Source organism: Sphaeramia orbicularis, chromosome 10 (assembly GCF_902148855.1).
Source record: "Sphaeramia orbicularis chromosome 10, fSphaOr1.1, whole genome shotgun sequence".
Taxonomy (NCBI): Eukaryota; Metazoa; Chordata; class Actinopteri; order Kurtiformes; family Apogonidae; genus Sphaeramia; species Sphaeramia orbicularis.
The window spans coordinates 16,117,649-16,141,236 of NC_043966.1; the positions used below are offsets into that span (position 1 = coordinate 16,117,649).

Consider the following 23,588-nt stretch of genomic DNA (forward strand, 5'->3'; position numbering starts at 1 on the left):
TATGGACTTTTCCCTCATTTAAAGATTGACACTATATTCTCTAAAACACAGGTGTCAAACATGCGGCCTGGGGACCAAATCCGGCCCGTCAAAGGGTCCAATCTGGCTCTTGGGATGAATTTGTGAAATGCAAAAGTTACACTGATATTAACAATCATTTTAGTTCAGGTTCCACATTCAGACCAATTCACTCTCAAGTGGGCAGGATTCAGTAAAATACTATCATAGTAGCACATAAATAATGACAACTCCAAATTTTTCTCTTTGTAAATGTGAATATTTTCATGTATTTACACTTAAAATATAATTTCGCAAAAAAAATGTGAATAACCTGAACAAATATGAACAACCTGAAATGTCTTAAGAGAAGTAAGTACAATTTTAACAAGATTCTGCCTGTTACTAAATATTTTGTGTATTTGTAGATCCACTGTGATCTGTACATTATAATGAACATGTGTAAATGATAAACTGAGCTATAATATTGTTGAGGAAATAATGACACACACTGTTCCTAATGGGTGCTATGTGCTAATGCTAATGCTAGGTAACCTACTGTGTGTGTGTGTGTAGTACAATAGGTAAAATACAGAGATTGGGGATAATAAAGTGAGTTAACCTTTGACCTTTTAACCTTTTAAGAGCAGTAGTGAATACACAGAAAGTACATGAAAAGCAAGATAAAGCAAAGTAATTGAAAACTAAGTGTGTTCTATGTGCTAAAGCTAATGCTAGGTACTGTGTGTGTGTATGAGGATGAGTAAAATGCAGAGACTGGGGATAATGAAGTGAATTAACCTTTTGACCTTTTAACCTTTTAAGACAAGTAGTAGACACACAGAAAGTACATGAAGCAAAAGATAAAACAAAGTAATTAAAATAATAAATACAGTGTTCTGTGAGCTAATGCTAATGCTAGGTACTGTGAGTGTGTAGTAGAATGGGTAAAATGCAGAGACTGGGGATAATAAAACGAGTAAACCTTGGACCTTTTAACCTTTTAAGACAAGCAGCGGATACTCAGAAAGTACATGAAGCAAAAGATAAAGTAAAGTAATTGAAATAATAAATACTAAGTGTGTTCTATGTGCTAATGCTAATGCTAGGTACTGTGTATGAGGATGAGTAAAATACAGAGACTGGGGATAATAAAGCCGGTTAACTTTTGACCTTTTAACCTTTTAAGACAAACAGCGGATACTCAAAAAGTACATGAAACACAAGATAAAGCAAAGTGATTGAAATAAATGCTAAGTGTGTTCTGTGTGCTAATGCTAGGTACTGTGTATGTGTAGTAAAATTGGTCAAATACAGAGACTGGGGATAGTAAAGTGAGTTAATATTTGACTTTTTAACCTTTTAATACAAGTAATGGATACACAGAAAGTACATGAAACAAAAGATAACGCAAAGTAACTGAAATTAATACAAAGTGTGAGGAAGTCAGTGTCACAGATGGTAGAATACATAGAATACTGCAGTATTTTTATGTTGAATGATATTCCCTTATGCTTGTTTCACAGATGTTTGCACAAATGCTAAGCCCTGTTGATATCCAACTCTTTGATAATGTTAAATATTTAATGTGTTTGTCCTTCTGACCAGAAATGTGGTCTTTTCTTTTTTTTTTTCTCTACAGTGTCTTTACTAGGAAAGAGGCTCTGAATGTGGTTTATAAATATCCAAAGAATGCCTCAAAGACCCTAAATAATCGAATATTCCCCAGCTCACATCTCCGGTTCTACTATTTACGCCACATAAATTTCTGTTTCTGCTGAGAATAGAAAGCAGATTTCAAAATGTGTAGAACTTCTGTTTATTTTTTTCTCCAGGTTGTTGCCAGAGATGATGACCAAGGTGCCAACGGCCAGCTGAGCTACATGCTCAGTGGCGGGAACGATGACGGTGCGTTCAGCCTGTCGTCCAGCGGTCAGTTGAGTCTGACTCAGACTTTAGACCGCGAGGCTCAAGGGAAATACATCCTGCTGATCACAGCCACCGACTCAGGTACGACCACAGTGGACAGTTTTGAGCTCTGAGGGTGGCTGATACCGTCGTCTTATAAAAAAAGTCGACTGTATTCTGGGTATTCGCAGTGTCATATTTCAGTTTATTGCATCAAAATCAGTTGTTTATATCTGAAGTCTTACCACATTCACCTTGTTAAACTTATCCCTGGATCTGCTGTAATATATCCTTACATGGACATGTTGGATTTTTAGCGAACTTCAAACATATTTTGTAATCAGCCAGAAAAACCGAGCACAAAAAGAATATTTTTCAGCAATGTCAACAAACAGCATTTTGATTTCACAGTGTGCACAGTGCTCTTTTTGTGTGGCACAATAACCTAAACATTCGGGCATTTTTAGCTTGCAAAATAGTGGGTGTTTTTTGACCTGTTCCCCAGAAGTCCTTTCAGCGGATTCGATTGAATAGCATCCTCTGTTTATTTGGATACGGCGGTAGAGCTTGTTATAGCCAGATAAAAGGTTAACTTGTTATTGCATAGAGGCCAGTTAATGTGCAGTTAAAGGAGTACATGCGTATCCTCGTTGCAGCCAAATCACATGGTATCCCAGTTAAGTATATGTTTCCCTGAGCTGCTCTGGCACAGCCATGATGGTCTGAGGGTGGTTCTGTTTCATTCCTGGACTGACCATGTGACCGTTCATAAGGCTGTGTATTTTTGACTGTGGGTGAGAATTGGGACGATGTTGCACGAGTTATCTTCTTTTCAAAGCAATATCAGGTACTTTTAGATGTTTGGAATCACTCGACTAGTTAGTAATTATCAACCAGTCATTAAATAGCTTACATAATTGTAGGAGAGGAGATTATATTTTGGGAGACATTTAATTATAAAAGACTCCAAATCTGCAACAGAATCAATTTTTCAGTCAAAAGTCCAAGCAACAAAAGCGAAAGATAGTTTTTTTTCTTCACGTAATGTTTAGATTTTCTTGCCTCATGTACAGAGGGTTTGCCACATGGACAAAGTTGCCCAAGAAGCGAACATACTAATTAGGATTCGATCCCTTTTTGTACGCTTCACAAGGAGTCCATATTTAGAGCCCTGACAACAATTCCAAAATATTTTGACAGGACGTTTCAGTACAATGTTGGTAAGAGGCAGAAAAAGGGATTTGGGGTAGAATATCAAAATATCAAAAACCCCATAATCATAGTACAGGCCAAATTACCCAGCAGCATTTTCTCACATTTTTGAGGCCTCGGCTGAGACAGTGGGGGGAAATGGTTCTCCCAGGCGCTATCTGGCAGGAAATGTTGAAGGTGGATGGTGCAGACATGTCTCCAAGTCTGCTGTCTACCATGACCCATTTTCAACCACAGACATCCATCTTACCATGTTAAAGTCCGCCTTTATCTTCCCCTGCTGCTGCGTTTGACTAGTTTTACTCCAAAACACCATGTAATACATGGCGAAAAAAAAAGGCTCAGGAGGATTTATCACGCGGAGTCTTCCACTGTATAAGTATGACTCTGGCAGCCAAGGACTTAAATTATATTATCTGCCCATTATCTGTCAGTGTAGCATTGTCATATGAGGCGTTAACTGAAGGGCAAAGGGTGAGGTCTGCGTCAGTCAAATACATAATCATGAAAAAATAACAAAAAAAAAAACCACCTGTTTATTTAGTCATCCAGCTTCCTTTTTTTTTTAACTTTTATTGAAACGACACCAAGTGACAAGGAAAATTATGTAAAATAATATACAATATTTACATTTACATAAAGTCATCATAATGTGGGGGAAAGGGGGGATGGGGTTAAGATATATGGCATGTAATATACAAAAGAAACAAAATGTCTGACTGATCAGGTAGAGTGAATCAGTGTCTTGTCTTGGTTGTGTAAATGTTTTGTGTGTGGTGGAGTGTGTAAGATGTGTATGTGATGTGACTGTTGTGATATGAGCTTCTCAAAAAAAAAAGAAAATTAAAAAATCAGGGATATTACCATAGATAATCATTATGTAACTGAAACTAAATAAGAAGAAAATGAGAAAGAGAGAAAAAAATGAGGAAAATTGGGGGGGTAATAAAAATAAATAAGTACAGAAATAAATGAAAATAACCAATGCAAAATCAAAACTAATCATGAAAAAATACAAAAAACACCTGTGTATTTAGTTGTCCAGTTTCCTTTTTTTTAAATGCATATTTATGCATTTTATAAAAAATAGCAACCGAAAAACAGCCCCTCCCCCCCGCACATCAATTAATTTACAGCAACACAGTCCTGTCCACCATACATTAATATAACAAAATTAGTAATCGTATATCAAATAAAACAAAAAAAAGTGAAGGTAATGAAGAACACATTTTTTTAGTGATACCATCAGTGGAGAGTCAGTTGGGGTGTCAGCTTATGACTGAAGGGTCACCAGTTTGATTCTCAGGACTGGCAGAAAAGTTGTTAGCTGATGTGCCTTTGAGCAAAGCACCTAACCGCCCATTTGCTCCCTGGGCCCTTGATATGGCAAGCCCACTGCTCTTAGTCTGCAGACTGTGTTCCTGTATATTCTAGTGATGGGTTAAAAGCAGAAAGTTAATTCCATTGTGTGGTGCAGGTCGACGTCTGTCTATACAGTCGAGGAAAAAATTATTAGACCACCCCTTGTTTTCTTTAATTTCTTGTTCATTTTAATGCCTGGTACAACTAAACGTACATTTGTTTGGACAAATAAAATGATAACAACAAAAATAGCTCATGAGAGTTAAATTTCAGAGCTGATATCTATCCATTTTCCATGGTTTTCTTGATAATAACCAAAATCACTTCAGTTCTTACATCAATATCTATGGCATTGTACTGCCAAAAACAGTGCTTTTAGACATTCCATGTTTTCTTTTCTTCTGTTTTAGTCACATGATACACACAGGAGTTAGTACTTGATTACATAACCATTGTTTTTGATGATATTTGATGGTCTAATAATTTTTTCTGCAAGTGTATTCTGACAATTAAAGAATCTTAATCTAGTTTTAGCTTTGATTTATAGATGTGAGGTTGTGTCAAACCAGGAGATTGACAGCTGTAAGGACAAACCAACATCAAGTCTGGACTAATTTTGCCAGGACAGACTTTTAAAGGAGATGTTTATTCTCTATGAGTCATTTTCATGGTTAATAACAAAGGTTGATAATAATAATAATAATAAAGGTTAATAATAAATCTGACGCTCATCTCAGAAACAACATGGCCGCCCTGTTAACCTTGATATTTTGGCTTCCCTTTCCCATAGAAATTTTATTGAAATTTTATTTTACCTACGGTCTATGTTTAGGACAAAGCTGAGATGGCTGCAGGAGATGGGTGTATAATTCCAATTCTGGTGTGTGTTGTTTCCATCCTTTTGCCGCTTTAGCACAGTTACTTTTTCCACATAGCCGTCTCTTTTCAGTTGTTTTTGGTGACGGTAAATCCATTAATTGCGACCCAAGCAGAGCATCAGGACCCTCTCTTGTTAATACTGACTGAAATCTGTCATGAAACGGATGGAAACAAAGGAGCTCACCTGGTGCTGGTTCTTTTAATGGGTTCTGGCTCAGGAGAAACAGCAGAATTTGGCAAACGTCCGTCATTATTTGAAAGTATGAGCGCAGCCCCTGAAATGTGGCATTCATACAAGCTCTATAAATGTGTTTTACAAGGAGTCTTGTTGAGAGGAAACTTGAAGATCAGACCTGGGACATGACTGTTTTTTTCTCCTTCTTCCTTGTTTATGGAAACATTTTTGAGTCAACTAGCAGTGGAGATAAAGGGTGATATCGGGGCACTGGATGGCCGCTGGCTTTTGGAACAATTAGGATCAGCTGCAGGAAAATCAGATTTATAAACAAGTGCTTAGTAAAGGATACGGTACTCCCCCATGGAAGAATTTAAACAATGAGATGTCCAACAGAGATGCACAGTAAAATATGTTTTGAAGGCTTTTAGTGAGCGTCTGTAGTTGAACATCTGTAGATGGTACCCATCAGGTGTTGGCACTTGCAACAGATTAACCCTGTAAAGCTTGAACCATTAAATCAATGACAGAAAACTGGAGCCTTTATTGGTCCTTTTTCAAATATCAATTTCCATGTATGATTTTCAATTCTGTATCTTATTTGATACATCGGGTCTCAATGCTCAAATATAATTATTATTTTTGAACAAACAAAAACATAATATGACACAAACATATCTAACAAATTGGTAATTCCTTTTCAAAATTGGCAAAGTTCTGCCTCCTTCCTCATTAATAACAATGTTGTAGTGTCACTGGAAAGGCCTCTGGTGAACGAATTCCTCCCCCCTGGTGGATTATCCGTGTATTGCATGTATCTAATTGTATACATCAGGTTTTTTAAGAAAAAAAATATCACACTGATCATGTAGAGGGCTTCAAAACTCATGTATCAAACATTTTACCTTTGGCATTATAGAGTTGAGTTTGTATTCCCCTTTTATTCATTCATTCATTTATGTTTTCATCAATAACTCAAAAAGTTATGGGCAAATTTGGATGAAATTTTCAGGAAAATGTTGATACTGGCACAAGTAACAAATTATTAAATTTTGATGGTGATCGGGGGGTGATCTGCCTTGGCGGAGGTCTGCGTTCTCTGAGTGTTTTTCTAGTTTATTTATTTATTTATTTAATTATTTATTCATTCATTCGCCTACTTTACTCTCTCAATACTTGAAGTAATTGGTCCTGTGGAGGGTTATGTCTGCCTTATTGCCATATTGTACATCTATCCTTAATATGTTTGATAAAAGCAAAAAACTGCAAGCAAAATTTGGATGCTGTTAAGTCAGCCTATAGCACTGATAGAATACACACTTTTACTTCAATGCCTGATACTTTACTTGTCTGAAGATGAGTATGTATCTTTACACTTCTTATCCGCTACATCTCAGAGGCAAATATACTTTTTTTTTCTTGGCAACATTTGTCCGACAGCTTTAGGTTACGGCTTTTCTTCACATCTCAATCCAATATGTGTTGATTTTGAATGTTCGTTATAAACTGATGCATTAAGTGTTTTTTTATGGCTTCATTATAAAATTCTCTTCCTAAACTAAATCCGCTCTTTAAAAACCCTCTTGGATTAGCTAGAATACATCGTCATAAAGCTGAAAACACTCAGAAAAACAAATATAGACGTATGGAATGTGATGCATTGTTGTTGATTAAAGTAGACTGCAGTATAAAACAAAGTGAAAATGAGCTCAAACGTTTACTTACTTTTCACATTTTAAGTGTAATTAGCTGATAATAGTTATATTTTTACTTAAATGAGGTCTGTCACGCAGAAACTTTACTTGTGTGGAGAGCTGTCACACTGTGGTATTAGTACTTCTACTGGAGTAAAAGATCTGTGTACATGACAAACCCCCCTCCTTTGGCAGATGGATATGTGATGTCATGTTTTTCCTTAAAATAGAAAATATTAGATACACACTGAGTGGATCAATAAGGAAGTTTAATGTGGTATGGCATCCTTTTATTTCTTGTGTAGAACAGCTGACACCTGGACTCTGGTTAATGTGTGCTGTGTACAAAGTGATTGGGTAATTACATAGTGGAACCCTTAAATTTGTATTTAATTTTATTTTTACTTATTGATTTAATTATTTTTTGTGGCATCTTATACCTCTGTTGTATGTCTCAGTGTTTGTCTTACTTTTTGTATGTTTGAAAGACTGAATATGAATAAAAAATACATCTGTGTACGAACACTACAGACACTTTAACCCATAAAGACCCAGTACTACTTTTGTGGCAGTTCCCAAATTAATTCTTCTCTATATGTATCCTTTCTTAGGTAATTTATCATAATTTATAATACTATTATCCTCTGTATTTTAAATTTTTTCAGTGAAAATCAGGTATTTTCCTATATTTAATTCAATAATCATAGAGATGCTTATAAAAAGTCACATTAATGTTGCGGATTATTATATCAGAAACAGAGAAAACTGAACAAAAACTGACTTTTTTTTTGCAAAGATATCAATAATAGAATAAACCGAGCATCTCCATCCACTGTCATTGATCCAACTCCATGTATTTTACCGGTGAATCAATGTTGTAGAAGACGACGGTGTTTCCACGTTCACTACGTAGCCTCTGAACATCCAAATGGGTCATATCTGATGACCATAAAAAGATGACAAACTGTATTTTACGCCAATTATTTACATGTATTGATAGGATTAGTGGTTCAACAGACATTAAACAGTTTAGATCAGTAGATGATTTAAGTTGATGGATGGATGTTCTGGTTTTTATGGGTTAAAACAGCTGAAACTTACTTTAAAACTGAAATACTGCTTTGTGGATTACTTCATCAACTGGGTGTAAATCTGTTTTTCAGTTCATATTATTGCATTATACACATCATGTGTTTTCTGTAGTGAATTCCGTTTTGTGTGTGTGAGTCTGCGTGTGGTGGTGAGAGCGTCCTCAGGGCACATTGACATGCACTGCGTTTGGTCACATTTATTAAAGGGAAGGCACAGTAAATCCCTTGGCCCATGCCTATTATGGCGGATATGGTCGCATACAAATCCCATGTCTTTCACTTCCCTCCATAGAGCCACGCTGTTTGTATATGGCCTTTGACTGCTGGGTGAAGTTTTTAGGGACTAAATGACTTCTTAGCAGATAAAGACCTTTAATCACCGTCCCCATTTAGACCAGGATCTTTTATTCGCTTAAATGGCTCCCATGAATCTAGTGTGTTTTTTCCTGCCTTAATTAATAAGGGTAAAGATGTGCCAGTCTCCAGTGTGTCATGTAGAGTTGTCTTGAATTCCATTCTGAGTAGGGTTAGCAAACAGGTCTATCTTTTGAGATAGAATCATGACCAGCAATCTGAATCACAGTTTTTCTCACCTCTTGTGAAATGTAGGCAAGTTCTGGCCAAACCATAGTGTGTGTGTGTGTGTGTGTGGCGGGGGGGCGGGGGGGGGGGGGGGGGGGGGGGGCTTAGGCGGTGGTGAAATGGCTTTTTGTAGTTGTAAAATACAGTTGCGGGAACAATTATTAAACCATCAAAAGTAATCAACAACAATAGTTATGCAATCAACTACTAACTCTGGGGTCGCCTGGAATTCAAATGGGGTCGCCTGAAATTTCTAGTATTTGATCAAAAACAAACGAAACAAAAAGAAAAAAACGTACTAATAAAAAAAAATATATGGTGAGTTGAGAGAGACAATCCCAATCCATAAAAGACATGACAAACTCTGAAGCTGAAACTGAAGCACTGTGGTTCTGTTTATCTGTCAAATGTTCATTGTGGTCGGTTTCAGATGCCGCAGCTCTTTCATAATTCATAGTTTGAGTTCTTGTTTGTTCAGTATTAATTGTCAGCCTTGTAAATCCAAGCTGGACTGACTGTACATATCCTGACCAAGGAAACTAAAATTCTCACTTTGTGCAGTAATCTACACCTGGCTTTTCTGCCTCCATCCATAATAATATATATTATATAGACTAAATGTCGTCTAAAATTAACGTTTATTTGCAACATAGTATAGCAAACTATTACATGATCAAAAACTAGTTAATTTTAGTATAAAAAAATGTCTCCGTTCTGAATGTCTGGGGTCACCAGAAATTTTCGGGAACCACTGTACTAACTCCTGTGTGTATCATGTGACTAAAACAGACAGAAAAGGAAACATGGAATGTCTAAAAGCACTGTTTTTGTCAGTACAATGCCATAGATATTGGTGTAAGAACTGAAGTGATTGTGGTTATTATCAAGAAAACCATGAAAAATGGATAGATATCAGCTCTGAAAGTAAACTCTTATGAGCTATTTTTGTTGTTATCATTATATTTGTCCAAACAAATGTACCTTTAGTTGTACCAGGCATTAAAATGAACAAGAAACTGAAGAAAGCAAGAAGTGGTCTAATAATTTTTTCAGCGACTGTAGATATTCCTGTCATTAAGGATATATATTTTCATGCTTTTTAAGAACAAAGACAATCTGCATTAATGAAGTAAACAGTATATGCACTATTAATTCCCCTCACTGCCAGCCTGTTGTAATATAATGTATCTCACTATAGTTTCATATTGACACGTCTCACAATAACAAAAAAAAGTTTACTGTATCTCAGAGTTCTACAGCCACTGTTGTTCAATGAGATTCTGTAATTCGTTGCTGTGTGAAGTTGATTATATAACATGATCAGAGTGACCAGCCCTACTCTGATACTTCAGTGAGAATTGTCTGTAAATACTTGAAACTTCAGTGGCAAAAATCAATGGTACTCCTGTTCCCATCTAAAAAAACAAAAAACTAAATTAGAGGGTAGTAAGTGGTTGAAACATCACTTTCCAACAATCATTGCACCTACAATGACAAAAACAGGACAAATAACCACAGTTGGTAGCGTAATGGTATACTTTGTTAGCATGCAGGGCATTCTATTAACAGCCATACCAGTAAAAATAACATTTTAGACAGACTTTGAGGATTGTATTTCCAAGCTTGGATTTATTCCAGATGTTTAACTTTTTCACATTCTGGACGCAGAGTTGTAACGGGGTCACATGTCACTGCTGGTAATATTAGATATGAACTGTGATGCACAGAACTATCACTTACCTTGGCATAGCTAATGTTTTTTTTTTGTGATAATGCATTTATAAAAACCATTAATTTAAAAAAAAAAAAAAAAAGGGCATTTCAGTACTGATTTGGACATCGATTACTATGACACAGGTCATTTTGTTATGAGTAAGAAGGAACAGTTTATATCTGCACATTAATTTTATATCAGACAAATGAAAATATATAACAAAAGACAACCTGAAACACTCTGATAACTCAAGGCAGTGGTGTTGCTAGATCATTATCTGACACATGCCATAATAAATCTTTGACATGGTCCATTTCTAAAGGTTTTCAGCTGGTCTGCAGTCTAGTGGCAACACAAGATGTGGCCAAATAAAATATCAGGTTCCTCAAATGAACTTTAACGGAGCAGTAACATTCTGGATCAGCTCTTAAAAACGTTGTATTAACAATGCGGTCGTAGAGGGTTTTTTCCTCAACTCTGTTTTCTCTCTTCTACTCCCTGCCTGGTGCCCACCCCTTTAACAATTGCTGGATCTGCATGTTTGTGTAAATAACACATAAATAGTTTTGGTAAGTAACATTTTAAAGAGGTGGTGTGGCTTGGATGATTAGTGCTTCAGCCTGGCAAAATACACCTTTAACGATGTTTATTTGCACTGTTTCTGTTAGAGTCAGTACATGTTGTTCTGAATCCTACCGTGGTTTGCAGTTGCAGTAACTTGTAGATTGTAATTCGTGTTTAAATGTGCATGTACAGTATGCGTTCACTCCTAACACACGTCAGAAGTAATTTTTCAGATTTATGTGGCACATGTATGAACATTATGGAACTGTGTTATGAGCAAGTTCTACCAGCAGTTTCATGCACCAACATTTTTCACCTCTCACACTTGTTACGATCTGTTGGGACTGTTGTCTCACCATAAAATGAAAAACAGTCACTGAGTCATTTAATTGCTAAACAGTGAGATTTCCAAATATTAACCAACATGGCAAATAAAAGCACCATTGTAATAAAAACACAAAGGCAAATCACTTCATTAAATTTCACCACTCGCCTTAAAATATGTGAACTAAAGTGGGATATTTTCTCTGTCGATGCGCTTTCCTTGCTTGCAAACCGCCAAACCTTATCCGTAACATATGGGGAAAAAATTATGCAAAAGCATCACTCCATAAATAACTGGCAAGTTGTATAACATTTAACATTTAATTTAACTCATGCTTCCGAGATTGCTGTATTATTACAAATATACAGGGTAGCAGTGTTCTGCAGAGGTATCCCTTTCACTCGTTTTCTTGTTAACTGTGAGAAAACTTCTGTTTACTCTGTTATGTTTGGCAAACTGTGCGGTGGGACAGCTCGCACACTGAACTCAGCTCCGCCGAGGCCTTTCATGGGTGTTGGACGGGGTCACATTAAAAGAAGCTTTGTCGCAAAGCAACAGGTTCTCAGAGGCAGAAAAATGTCAATTTTGTCTCGATGGTGGCCAATTCCGCTCCCCCCCTTCAGAGTAATGATGTGTTTTATTTACGCTGTCCCTTAAGAACACATTCTAGCCATAGTCCATAAACCGTAATTAACCGTTTAGCCTTAAGCTTCAGCCTACAGATGGGCTGTCTCGTAAATTTACAAATTCATCCGTCTTCTTCTAATTCAACCCGTCCTGGACATCCCACTTTAATGAGTCCGCTTGTTTATCCTTCCTGTGTGCACTTCAGCTCACTTCTGTTTCGCTGCTAAAACGTCACTCCATCATACAGTATGTTGGAGGAACAGATTATCTCTTGTGCCAGCAGAAACACTCAAACTTGTGTCTTAGCGCGGCTTAATCTGACCAACACAGGTCGACTCGTAGCCTTTCCCAGGAAGTGGATGGTACTGTTTTCTACGTATTAACCCCCTGCAACGTTCTCACAGCAGTGTTCGCCCACGTAGCAGCTGCAGCGGTCAGAAAACACATAACTTAATCATCATTAACACATGTATTTGTACCCCCTCTGGCTCAGAAAGTATGGTCACAACACCTTCTTGGAGGTTAATGTGATTTGTCCGGTGGTAATGTACACTAATAAGGTGCTTAGACCCTGCCATATGCTTATGCTAGACAATGCTTTCTGGGTTGAGAGGCTTACAGAGGAAACTGTCTGTGGGTCTTTGGGGTGGACAGAGCGCGAGCAGATGGTCAGCTGGTCAAGTTTAGTCTCAGCTTGTTATTTTGGACGCCCAGTCCTCAGGGTTATTCTGGGTTCTCCCATTCTCTTCATGTGTGATCCGCACTAAGACTTAGATCTGGATATAGCAGGAAAACATTAGACTAGAAAAACACAGATCTTAAACCATAAAGACCCAGTGCTGCTTTTGTGGCTGTTCCCAAGTGAAGTTTTCTCTATTTCTACCATTATTAACTGATTTATCACCATTTTTTTTATGAGCTTATCCTCTGTAATATGCATTTTTTTGGTGTAAATCATGTGTTTTCCTATATTTAGTTCACAGATCATGTAGATGGTCATGAAAACTCAGAGTAAAATATCAAAACAGAGAAAAATTAACAAAAAATGACTTATTCAGCAAAGATATTCCAAAAACAAGTGTGTCCATCCACGGTCATTGATCCAACTCCATGGGTTTTACTGGTGAATCAATGTTGTAGAAGATGACAGAGTTTCCATAGTAACTATGGAGCCTCTGAACATCCAAATGGGTCATATCTGATGACCATGAAAAGATGACAAACTGTATTTTACACCAATTATTTACATGTATTGATAGGATTAGTGGATCAACAGGTATTAAACAGTTTATAACAGTAGATGGTTTGTGTTACTGGTGGCTGTTTGGGTCTCTATGGGTTAAAAACAAACCAAAAAAGCCAATCTAATAGGGCACATGTTGCTTATAATTAGCAAAATTATCTGCAAACAGAACAGGAGAATGTCCTTGGCCAAGATTTTTTGTAAACAAATAAAAATAACTAGTCTCAAAGTACCCACAATAACAGGTGCATTTCCCTAGACACAAGAAAATATTTAGGAAGAAGATAAGATCAATGAGGTCCATGTGTTCTGTATTTATCTGCAGTAACAGTGAGTTCTACTTATCTGTCAATCTGTTAATGTTTAAAGAGATGAAAGAAAAAGATGCTTGAAACAAGTTATTTCTACTTCAACAAAGCAGGTATTAGTGTCAAACAAACATTATTGAGTTACTGAAAAACACTACTAAAATGTCATAAAATCATATGAAGTTAATTAAGGTCAAAAAAGCTTGAAATAAGTGAAATGAAACATAAAAGCTGCCTCGTAAAGAAAAAATAGCAGACATAAACACATCTTGCCTCGAGTGTAGATATTTCATCTAGATTAGATTTCACTTTTTGCAGTGTAGGAGACAGTTTAATGTCTTCCCCACCGCCACTTTAACAACCACTTAATGTTCGTTGGGATTTTTGTAAAATATCAAACAGAGGGCTCTGTTTTGGTTGTCACTGCCCCAACTGTGTCATTCCCAGATCTGAAGGGAATGCGCTGCGTTTAATTAAATGGTAATGGTACTTCTAGATTAAATTAAAGCAAGAAGGAGGAATCCTCGTGTGGCTCCAACGCTTTGAGCGCTCTGATGGAGTGAAATGAGGTGCACTGACGCCAGCATCTTTCTGCTTCATCCCTTAGTGTAATGGCTGTTCATAGGATAAAATGGTTATGTGAATACCATCAGTCTGATGTATTTCTATCCCCATGGAAAAAAGTTTTAAAAAAAACTCATCGTCTCTTAGACAGCGTTATCACCTGGACTGAACTTAGTCTCAGAGGTGTCGTCTTGGTGTCACAGTGGTTTATGAATAGTTCTGGATCTTGTCCCAAAAACATCCTTTCTGTCTGATCATGCACTGAAACTCTGAATATATCAACAATTTATCAAAACTGCAAGGATGTTTTGAGTGCTGTATGCGCTGAGCAGGAGCTGATCTACTACATATACTTAGCATCTTTTCATTTCTCATCCAGCTCCTCAAAACAAAAATAACAAAGCTAAAAAGGACTCAGACTTTTCAACATTAACATTATCTTGCACAAAAATAATTAGCACTATAATATATTGAAATAATCTAAATCCTTGTAGTTCTTTATAATGATAAACCATTGACTATGCATATTGTTGGGTTTATGTTGTGTTGTATATGTTGTTTGCAGACACTGTGCAACAGGGGGGTCAATATTTTCATCCTGTATGCCCTGTATGTACAGTGTCATGTCAATTTTATAGACAAATCAAAATTACACTGTAGCAAATACACATATATGCAATAACACTACAATGTGTAATAAGGATGGCCATTTAAGGTTATCCTTTAGTATAAATATATTTTATCTGTATAGTCATATCTATTATCTATGTTTGTTTATAGTGACTTTCTTAGTTACTAAATTACTCTGTGCACGTTATTGAGATTTCTTTTCTATTTTTTTTTTTCATTTTCTTACTTTACTTCTGAGCCAATGCACTGGAATTTTTTTCAGTACACATTCAAAATTGACAATAAAGTTGAATTGAATTGAAAAAATAACTACCAAATCAATCAAATTCACCAAAATGCATAGTAGAAGCACCAAGAAAACAGAATAAACAAAATGTGTAATAATGATGACCATCTAAGTTCATCCATATAGCCTATATATTATCTGTACATTCATGTCTATTATGTATATGTTGGTTTATACTGACATTTTTAAAGTTACTAAATTACTCGCACTTTATTTTGATTTCTTTACTATTATTATTTTCTTACTTTACTTCTGAACCGATGCACTGGGATTTCATTTAATGCATGTTCAAAATTGACAATAAAGTTGAATTGAATTGAAAAAATAACTACCAAATCAATAAAATTAACCAAAATACATTGTAGAAGCACCAAGAAAACAGAATAAACAAAATGTGTAATAATGATGGCCATCTAAGGTCATCCTTTAGTATGAATATATATCATCTGTACAGTCATGTCTATTATGTGTATGTTTGTTTACACTGACTTTTTTTTAATGTTACTAAATTATTCTGTGCACTTTATTTTGATTTCTTACTTTACTATTTTATATTTTCTTAACTTTCATTTAATGCACGTTCAAAATTGACAATAATGTTGTACTGAATTGAAAAATAACTACCAAATCAACAAAATGAACCAAAATAGATAATAGAAGCACCAAGAAAACAGAATAAACAAAAACTAATTGTTTAGTTTCTCATAACTTTGTATCATAACTGGAACATGGTGCATTATCAGGATAGAATGTGAACTTTTCTGTGCTGACTTAAGCCCTCAGTGTCTTAGATCCTACCAAAGCCTCTGTTCTGACTTATCCTTTATGCTATCCACAGTCATACCGCATCAGAGCTCTGTGACTCACATCGCTCTTCTGCAAAAAAAAAAAAAACTCATGGAAACATGAATCCACAAAGTCCACTATTTTCTTTACTGATTAACACAGCAGCTTCTCTGGACTCCAACTCTAATTCCTTGTGTGCAGTAATAACCAGGATGAATTTGGACTTCACATACTTGTGTACACCCACACACTCAGCTGGACTGTCAGCCATGAGTGGCATTTGCCTCTAAAACTATTTTCTGACCACAGCAAAACTGCTCAAGTAAAAATACCCCGTTTAGCCGGAGATTTGAGCGATGGCGCTGATAAGTTCTCAGCGGGAGGTAAAAACAGATGATGAGAGGCTGCAGTCACCAGTAAAAGAGTGTCAGGTCATGGCAGTTTGCTTTACTGGGTGACCTGTGATTAACCCCGACAATAAGATTATGGTTGTGGCGCAAACGTAGACAGAGGTGAAGCGGTGTAGCGATCGTCTTATCGTCCATCCAACTCCATGGGTTTTACTGGTGAATCAATGTTGTAGAAGATGATGGTGTTTCCACGGTAACTACGAAGCCTCTGAACGTCCGAATGGGTCATATCTGAGGACCATGAAAAGATGACAAACTGTGTTTTACACCAATTATTTACATGTATTTGATAGGATTAGTGGATCAACAGGTATTAAACAGTTTAGATCAGTAGATGGTTTTAGTCTTTATGGGTTAAAAGTCATATATAATATTTTTTCAGTAAGATTTTATTGACTTCTTCTATTTTGTATTAGACTTATAAATGTTTAGATTGATAGGTAATTATTAGAAATAAGATGTAGAATTAGCTTTTTCATTTTTTATTAGAAACAAGTATGGTGAGAGAATTAGAAATGCATTGATAAGGCTTTTAAACCCAGTGTGTTTTTTTGTTTTTTGTTTGGGTAATTAAAAAGATGAATTAAAAAGTCAAAGCTGTACAAAAGTGAGCATAGTGTTTTGATTAGGAAACGTTATCAGACCACAGAGCGTTACGTAAGGACAGTTAAGTTAAAAGATCTAAAAGAAAAAATAAACAACCAACCAAGGCAAATACATTTATCTCCTTCGATACAATCTTAAATTATCTGTGCATCATCTGCTGAACAGCATGTTATTATTGCATAATAAAGACACTATTTTTGGCAGCAGCATTATAGATGTATAATAAATATTAAATATCTGCCAAACTAAATGAAAATGCAATGAATAATGCAGCGGAATAGAACTGTGGTTAAATTTTTCATTTTACCCGATAAAATAACTGTGTACAAACAACAATTTACTAAATGTTGCATGATATCGTACATGCATTCATCAAGGTTGACCTTTAATATTTAAGTTTTAGTTTTATCCTCCATTTTCAGCTTCTGGTCAAGAATTTAATCACATAAAAATGCAATAAAATAGAACTGCAGGCTTTTTTTTTTCATTTTTATTCAATAAAATGACTCCCTACAAATAATTTACGAAATGTTGCATGATATCGTACATGCATTCATCAAGGTTAACCTTTAATTTTTAAATTTTAGTTTCATCATTCATGTTCAGCTTCTGCTCAAGAATTGTATCACATGAAAATGCAATAAAATAGAATTGCAGGATTTTTTTTTTTTCATTTGTACCCAATAAAATTGCTTGGTACAAACAACACTTTACTAAATGTTGCATGATATTGTTCATACATTCATCAAGGTTAACCTTTAATATTTAACTTTTAGTTTTATCCTTCATTTTCAGCTTCTGGTCAAAAATTTTATCACATGAAAATGCAATAAAACAGAACTGCAGGCATTTGTTTTTTTCTTTTTTTTTACCCAATAAAATGACTTTGTACAAATAACAATTTGCTAAATGTTGCATATTAATATTTAACTTTTAGTTTCATCCTTCATGCTCAGCTTATGCACAAGAATTTTATCATATGAAAATGCAATAAAATAGAATTGCAGGATTTTTTTTTTCATTTGTACCCAATAAAATTGCTTGGTACAAACAACACTTTACTAAATGTTGCATGATATTGTTCATACATTCATCAAGGTTAACCTTTAATATTTAACTTTTAGTTTTATCCTTCATTTTCAGCTTCTGGTCAAAAATTTTATCACATGAAAATGCAATAAAACAGAACTGCAGGCATTTGTTTTTTCTTTTTTTTACCCAATAAAATGACTTTGTACAAATAACAATTTGCTAAATGTTGCATATTAATATTTAACTTTTAGTTTCATCCTTCATGCTCAGCTTATGCTCAAGAATTTTATCACATGAAAATGCAATAAAATAGAATTGTAGGATTTTTTTTTTTTCATTTGTACCCAATAAAATTGCTTGGTACAAACAACACTTTACTAAATGTTGCATGATATTGTTCATACATTCATCAAGGTTAACCTTTAATATTTAACTTTTAGTTTTATCCTTCATTTTCAGCTTCTGGTCAAAAATTTTATCACATGAAAATGCAATAAAACAGAACTGCAGGCATTTGTTTTTTTCTTTTTTTTTACCCAATAAAATGACTTTGTACAAATAACAATTTGCTAAATGTTGCATATTAATATTTAACTTTTAGTTTCATCCTTCATGCTCAGCTTATGCACAAGAATTTTATCATATGAAAATGCAATAAAATAGAATTGCAGGATTTTTTTTTTCATTTGTACCCAATAAAATTGCTTGGTACAAACAACACTTTACTAAATGTTGCATGATATTGTTCATACATTCATCAAGGTTAACCTTTAATATTTAACTTTTAGTTTTATCCTTCATTTTCAGCTCCTGGTCAAAAATTTTATCACATGAAAATGCAATAAAACAGAACTGCAGGCATTTGTTTTTTCTTTTTTTTTACCCAATAAAATGACTTTGTACAAATAACAATTTGCTAAATGTTGCATATTAATATTTAACTTTTAGTTTCATCCTTCATGCTCAGCTTATGCTCAAGAATTTTATCACATGAAAATGCAATAAAATAGAATTGCAGGATTTTTTTTTTTTCATTTGTACCCAATAAAATTGCTTGGTACAAACAACACTTTACTAAATGTTGCATGATATTGTTCATACATTCATCAAGGTTAACCTTTAATATTTAACTTTTAGTTTTATCCTTCATTTTCAGCTTCTGGTCAAGAATTTTATCACTATTCTTAAACAGCTGTATCAGTAACCTCCCCCTCCCCCCAAAATAAATAAATAAATAAATAAAACAAACTGAGAGACTAAACAAAAATAAAAACTAATGAAATTTTCTAAACTGTAATAACTGTATTTGACATTCAGGACGAAAAAGAGGGGAAATAAGACAGGCTGTGGTTGTATGCAGCCCTATAAAAAAAACTATAAAACTTACAAAACTACTGCAGGAATAAAAGAATAAAGGGTCTGGGGACAGGATTTGCCAATGGAAAAAATAGTTTTGTAACCACAGCGCATGGCAGCCACTGGTAGGCAGCTGACTTCCCCCTCTGCTCATTTCCACAGCTCTCTTTCCATGGCAAAATGATGTCATTTGTCGCAGAATGGTGGGCCAGATTGCGCACTTCCAGATTTAGGCATATTTCCTTACCGCCCCCCCCCCCCCCCCCCCCCCCCCCTCTGTGAGGTGACACCCGCCGGCTGCATTCGTCTTAATCATTGACCCTGACACTCTTCCCTGCACTTTGCCAGATCCCAGCAAAGAAAGTTTGGAGATGCAGGCATTTCTCAGCACCGTTGGAGAGAATTCCTCTGCTGTTGAGTCACTCCCTCCAAAAAAAAAAAAAAAAAAAACAAGAGATGGAGGTTATTTTATGCATTTGTAGTGCTCCGGGATTGTTTTTCTTACTATTACAGGTACGGAATTCGGGGGGAAATTTAAGAATCGGAAACAGACGACATACTCAGCTGCGACGTTGACCTCATTATTTCGCACGGCCCTTCGCGTGAATCTGAAGAATGTCTCACCCTAAACCATCACTATTTGAAACAACTGTCATTTACATACATTTGCCTACCTGTCAGGATATAGTGTTCCTTGATGACTAAATCTGTCAGCCCACGCGATGTAACAAGATAGATCTGAACTATTTACACGTCGGACAGAGGGTCTGGGACAGAAACAGCTGCCGGGGGTTATGTGATATCACTGAGCCCCGGGAGGCGAAGAAGGCACGTCCTGAGGCTACACATGATGCTGTGAGACGTGATACACCAAAAAAGATGTGGAAAATGTTGTTTGAACCCACGCCAACCCAGGTTCGGGGCTGCGGAGGATAACGTCATGGAGGAGGTCAAGGCTGCATGGGCGATATGACGATAGAACACGCTATTTCGTATCTGAGTAAAAGTCACTCAAACTGGAGAAAATGTTACTCTACTCAGATAACATTTGGTCCCTCTGTAAAAAGAATAACAGTTACTCTTTGGGTAGATATCTCCAAACTCAATTTAGAGCCAAATTTACTTAATATAGAGCAAAATGTTTTCTTTTCGAGGAAAATACTTTCGACTCTGGAAAAAATGCGCAGTAATTTTTCCAGTGTACACTCAGTTTATTTCATTGTGTTACAAATCTCACTATTTACTTTGACATTTGGATGAGTCTTTGCTTTCTTCTACACCAGTGGTTCCCAAATACACTTGCCGGCCACAAAAACATAAAAATAAAAATCGCATGTGCAATATTTTACTGCACCACCTTTGGTTTTGATTACTGTAGACATTCACTGATATTTATGTGTCGCAATAAGTTTCATAGTATTTTTTCCATCCATAGTTGCATTCATTTTTGATTATTGATAATGGAGAATCAGACCACTGCATCAAGCCTTTTAACACATCCTAAATTAGAGTCTGGACTTTATGGTGGCTAATACATGTGTGAAAATTATGTCACAATCGGGATTGATCACTAGTTGCTTTTCCATTGGACATCTGCGCAAAACTTTAACGATATTTACTAAATGTTGAAAAAACAGAAGTGCGTAATGTTGGTTTTTCCATTAAATCACAAATACAATGATTTGTTTATTTATTATCGCGAGATGACATGAGAAGTCATTCCATAAACATGGCGATGAACGTAAATATCATGTTGATTTACAGATATATTCATTATTATCATATATTACCCCTCTATCCCATATTAAATTAAAAAATGACCCGGTTTCCTGGTGTGTCCACACATACTGCGCCATGTTTCTTTTAAAACTCTTCTTCTTCGCTTGGTGTAACGTCCGTCAACATCCATTTTTTCCAAACACGTGACTAGTTGCGGAAAAAGGTCTTTCCATTGCAGTTTTGCATGATATACCATTTGCACTACGCCTGAAAAACCACCTCTTGCCAGTGCAAAAACCTTTCATTTTGGTGAAATTGTTGTTATTCCATTTGGTAAATTTCTATGCGCAAGTTATATTCACGCAATTTTAGGGTCAATGGAAAAGCGACAATTGTCCAGTCTTTTTGACGTTAAAGAAATGAGAGGCTACTTACTGCACCATTTTGAGTTAAATAGCCTGTTACAGTTGAAACATTATTAACCACTGTAGTTCTTACCCATGGAAGGACCTGAACTATTTCCTTTGTTAAATGCAGACGGAAAATGGACATTTGTAAGACGATTAATATGAATCAAATTTTTTTCTCAGCTGGACTATTATTGCTTGATTTAGGTCCAAAAAACTGATTTTCAACTAAAGCGCCCCCATTTGGATGACGTGTAATACTCATAGGCTATGTTCAGACAGCAGGTCTTCATGCACAATTTGGATTTTTTGGTGAAATCCAATTTTTTTGTGTGCTCATTCATATTACACATTAAATGCGACTTCTATCAGTTTTGAGTATGAACTGAATGTGACCCTGAAGTGACCCACATGCACAACAGAGGTCCTAACGTAATATGTGACCACGCAGGCACGCACTGTGTTTATGGAAGTAACACTCCTGGGACGCAGAATTGTGATGTTTGTTGCATTTCAATGAAGTAAAGGTCAGATAAATGCGACCTGGCCGTTCAGACTGAAGTCGCATTGCAAAATATTGGATACGTATCGGATTTAGGACCACATATGAAAGTGGCCTGGGTTGGATTTGAAAAAATCTGATTTATGCTGTTTAAACTGTCTTATACAGATTGGATACAGGTCACATATGCGCAAAAAAATTGGATTTGTCTGCAGTTTCATCGTAACAATAGAGAGGCTGAAATCGGTAGAGTTCTTCCACTAGGGGTCGCCTATGTTGGTTATCAAGGGAGAAGAAATCCAACGAAAACTCCATTTTGGGGATATAATAAAAGATGGCTTGACACAAAATTCAGCCTACATGTTTTTGCACAAACATTTCACTGCGGCTACAACCTGCATCTAGTTATCAACCAATAGGAATGCAGCATGACGTGATATACAGCACGATCAACATGACAGTGGTGGTTATGGAGCTAAAAATACTTTCCTCAAGCTGCCTTTGTAAAATTGGTGTCCTGAGCTGACCTCTTTTACTAAGCCACAACTGGGTCCACATTCTCTTCTTCTTCTTCTTCTTCTTCGGATTGTTTTTCTGAGCACATACAGTAAATAACCCCCTTATAACAGCATGTCTTAGCTTTGCCTCATTGTTCATTCATACAGTGGTGTAGATGGACAACACATGCTGATGACATGTTATTTGGGCATTTTGAGTTAATTTGCAGTGTATTATTCAGTCGTAGTTATTTTTAAACAATACCGTGCTGAAGCCCTTGCCTGGCATTAAGTTTATTTGTTTAGTAAAGTTTTAATGACCACACACATTTAGATCCAATCTGATATATGTGAAGTTTGTACAGCAGTAAAAACAGGTTTCAGGGAAAAAACAGCTTCTATAAACCAAAGTGGTTGTATTTAGTAAGACCTCCCATTACAGTTAACATGTCTTTCACAATTTTGTTCAGACAATATGAGATTTATTGCATTGATTGCCTGTTGTTTTATACCAGATTTCATTCAATACATGTCAGATGTTTCCAACTGTTTGTTCTGCTTCTTGTCATGGGGTCAGAGGTCACATTAAATAGTGATTTTAACCTTCAGAACCCATTTAGTTCAGTGTTTTTTTGTGTGTCTTTTAAAGATGTGCACATATTTACTGAATGTATTTACTGTAAGTAAACATGTATCCCCATTTTAACACTGCAAAAACCACAGCTTTTACACAGTAGTGTCTGTCAAACTTCATGTTGTATCAAAGATTATTAGATCCATTTCACTCCATGGCTGCAGTAAACTTATAAGATTAGTGAAATCTCACAGTGTGTAGGCGCCTTAAAGGGGCTGGTGTGTCTTTGTTTTATTCTTATTGAGGATTATCTGAGGTAACAGTGTCTTAACCCTTTATAGGCCGCCCATAGAAATACTCTGAAATTCAAATTTTTAACCTTAGTGTGTTCTTGGAGGACATAAAAAAAACTTATTACTTTTGTGAAATTCTGAATGTTTTATTGTTATGTATAAAATCAAAGTCAATGAAGTTACCATATTTGGTTCCTTGCCCATAGGTGAGGGAAAAAAATCTCAGTAGTGTATAAAAGTACAAG

At 35.8% G+C, this 23,588-nt stretch overlaps 1 protein-coding gene across 1 annotated transcript in view; it reads left to right on the forward strand.

The window, feature by feature from the left end:
* fat4 (FAT atypical cadherin 4) overlaps positions 1-23,588 on the forward strand; it is a 208,992-nt gene that overhangs the window by 132,015 nt on the left and 53,389 nt on the right. The window contains exon 6 of the mRNA XM_030145384.1: positions 1,833-2,007. Coding sequence (XP_030001244.1) covers positions 1,833-2,007 — 175 coding nt within the window. The remainder of the gene's footprint in view (positions 1-1,832; positions 2,008-23,588) is intronic.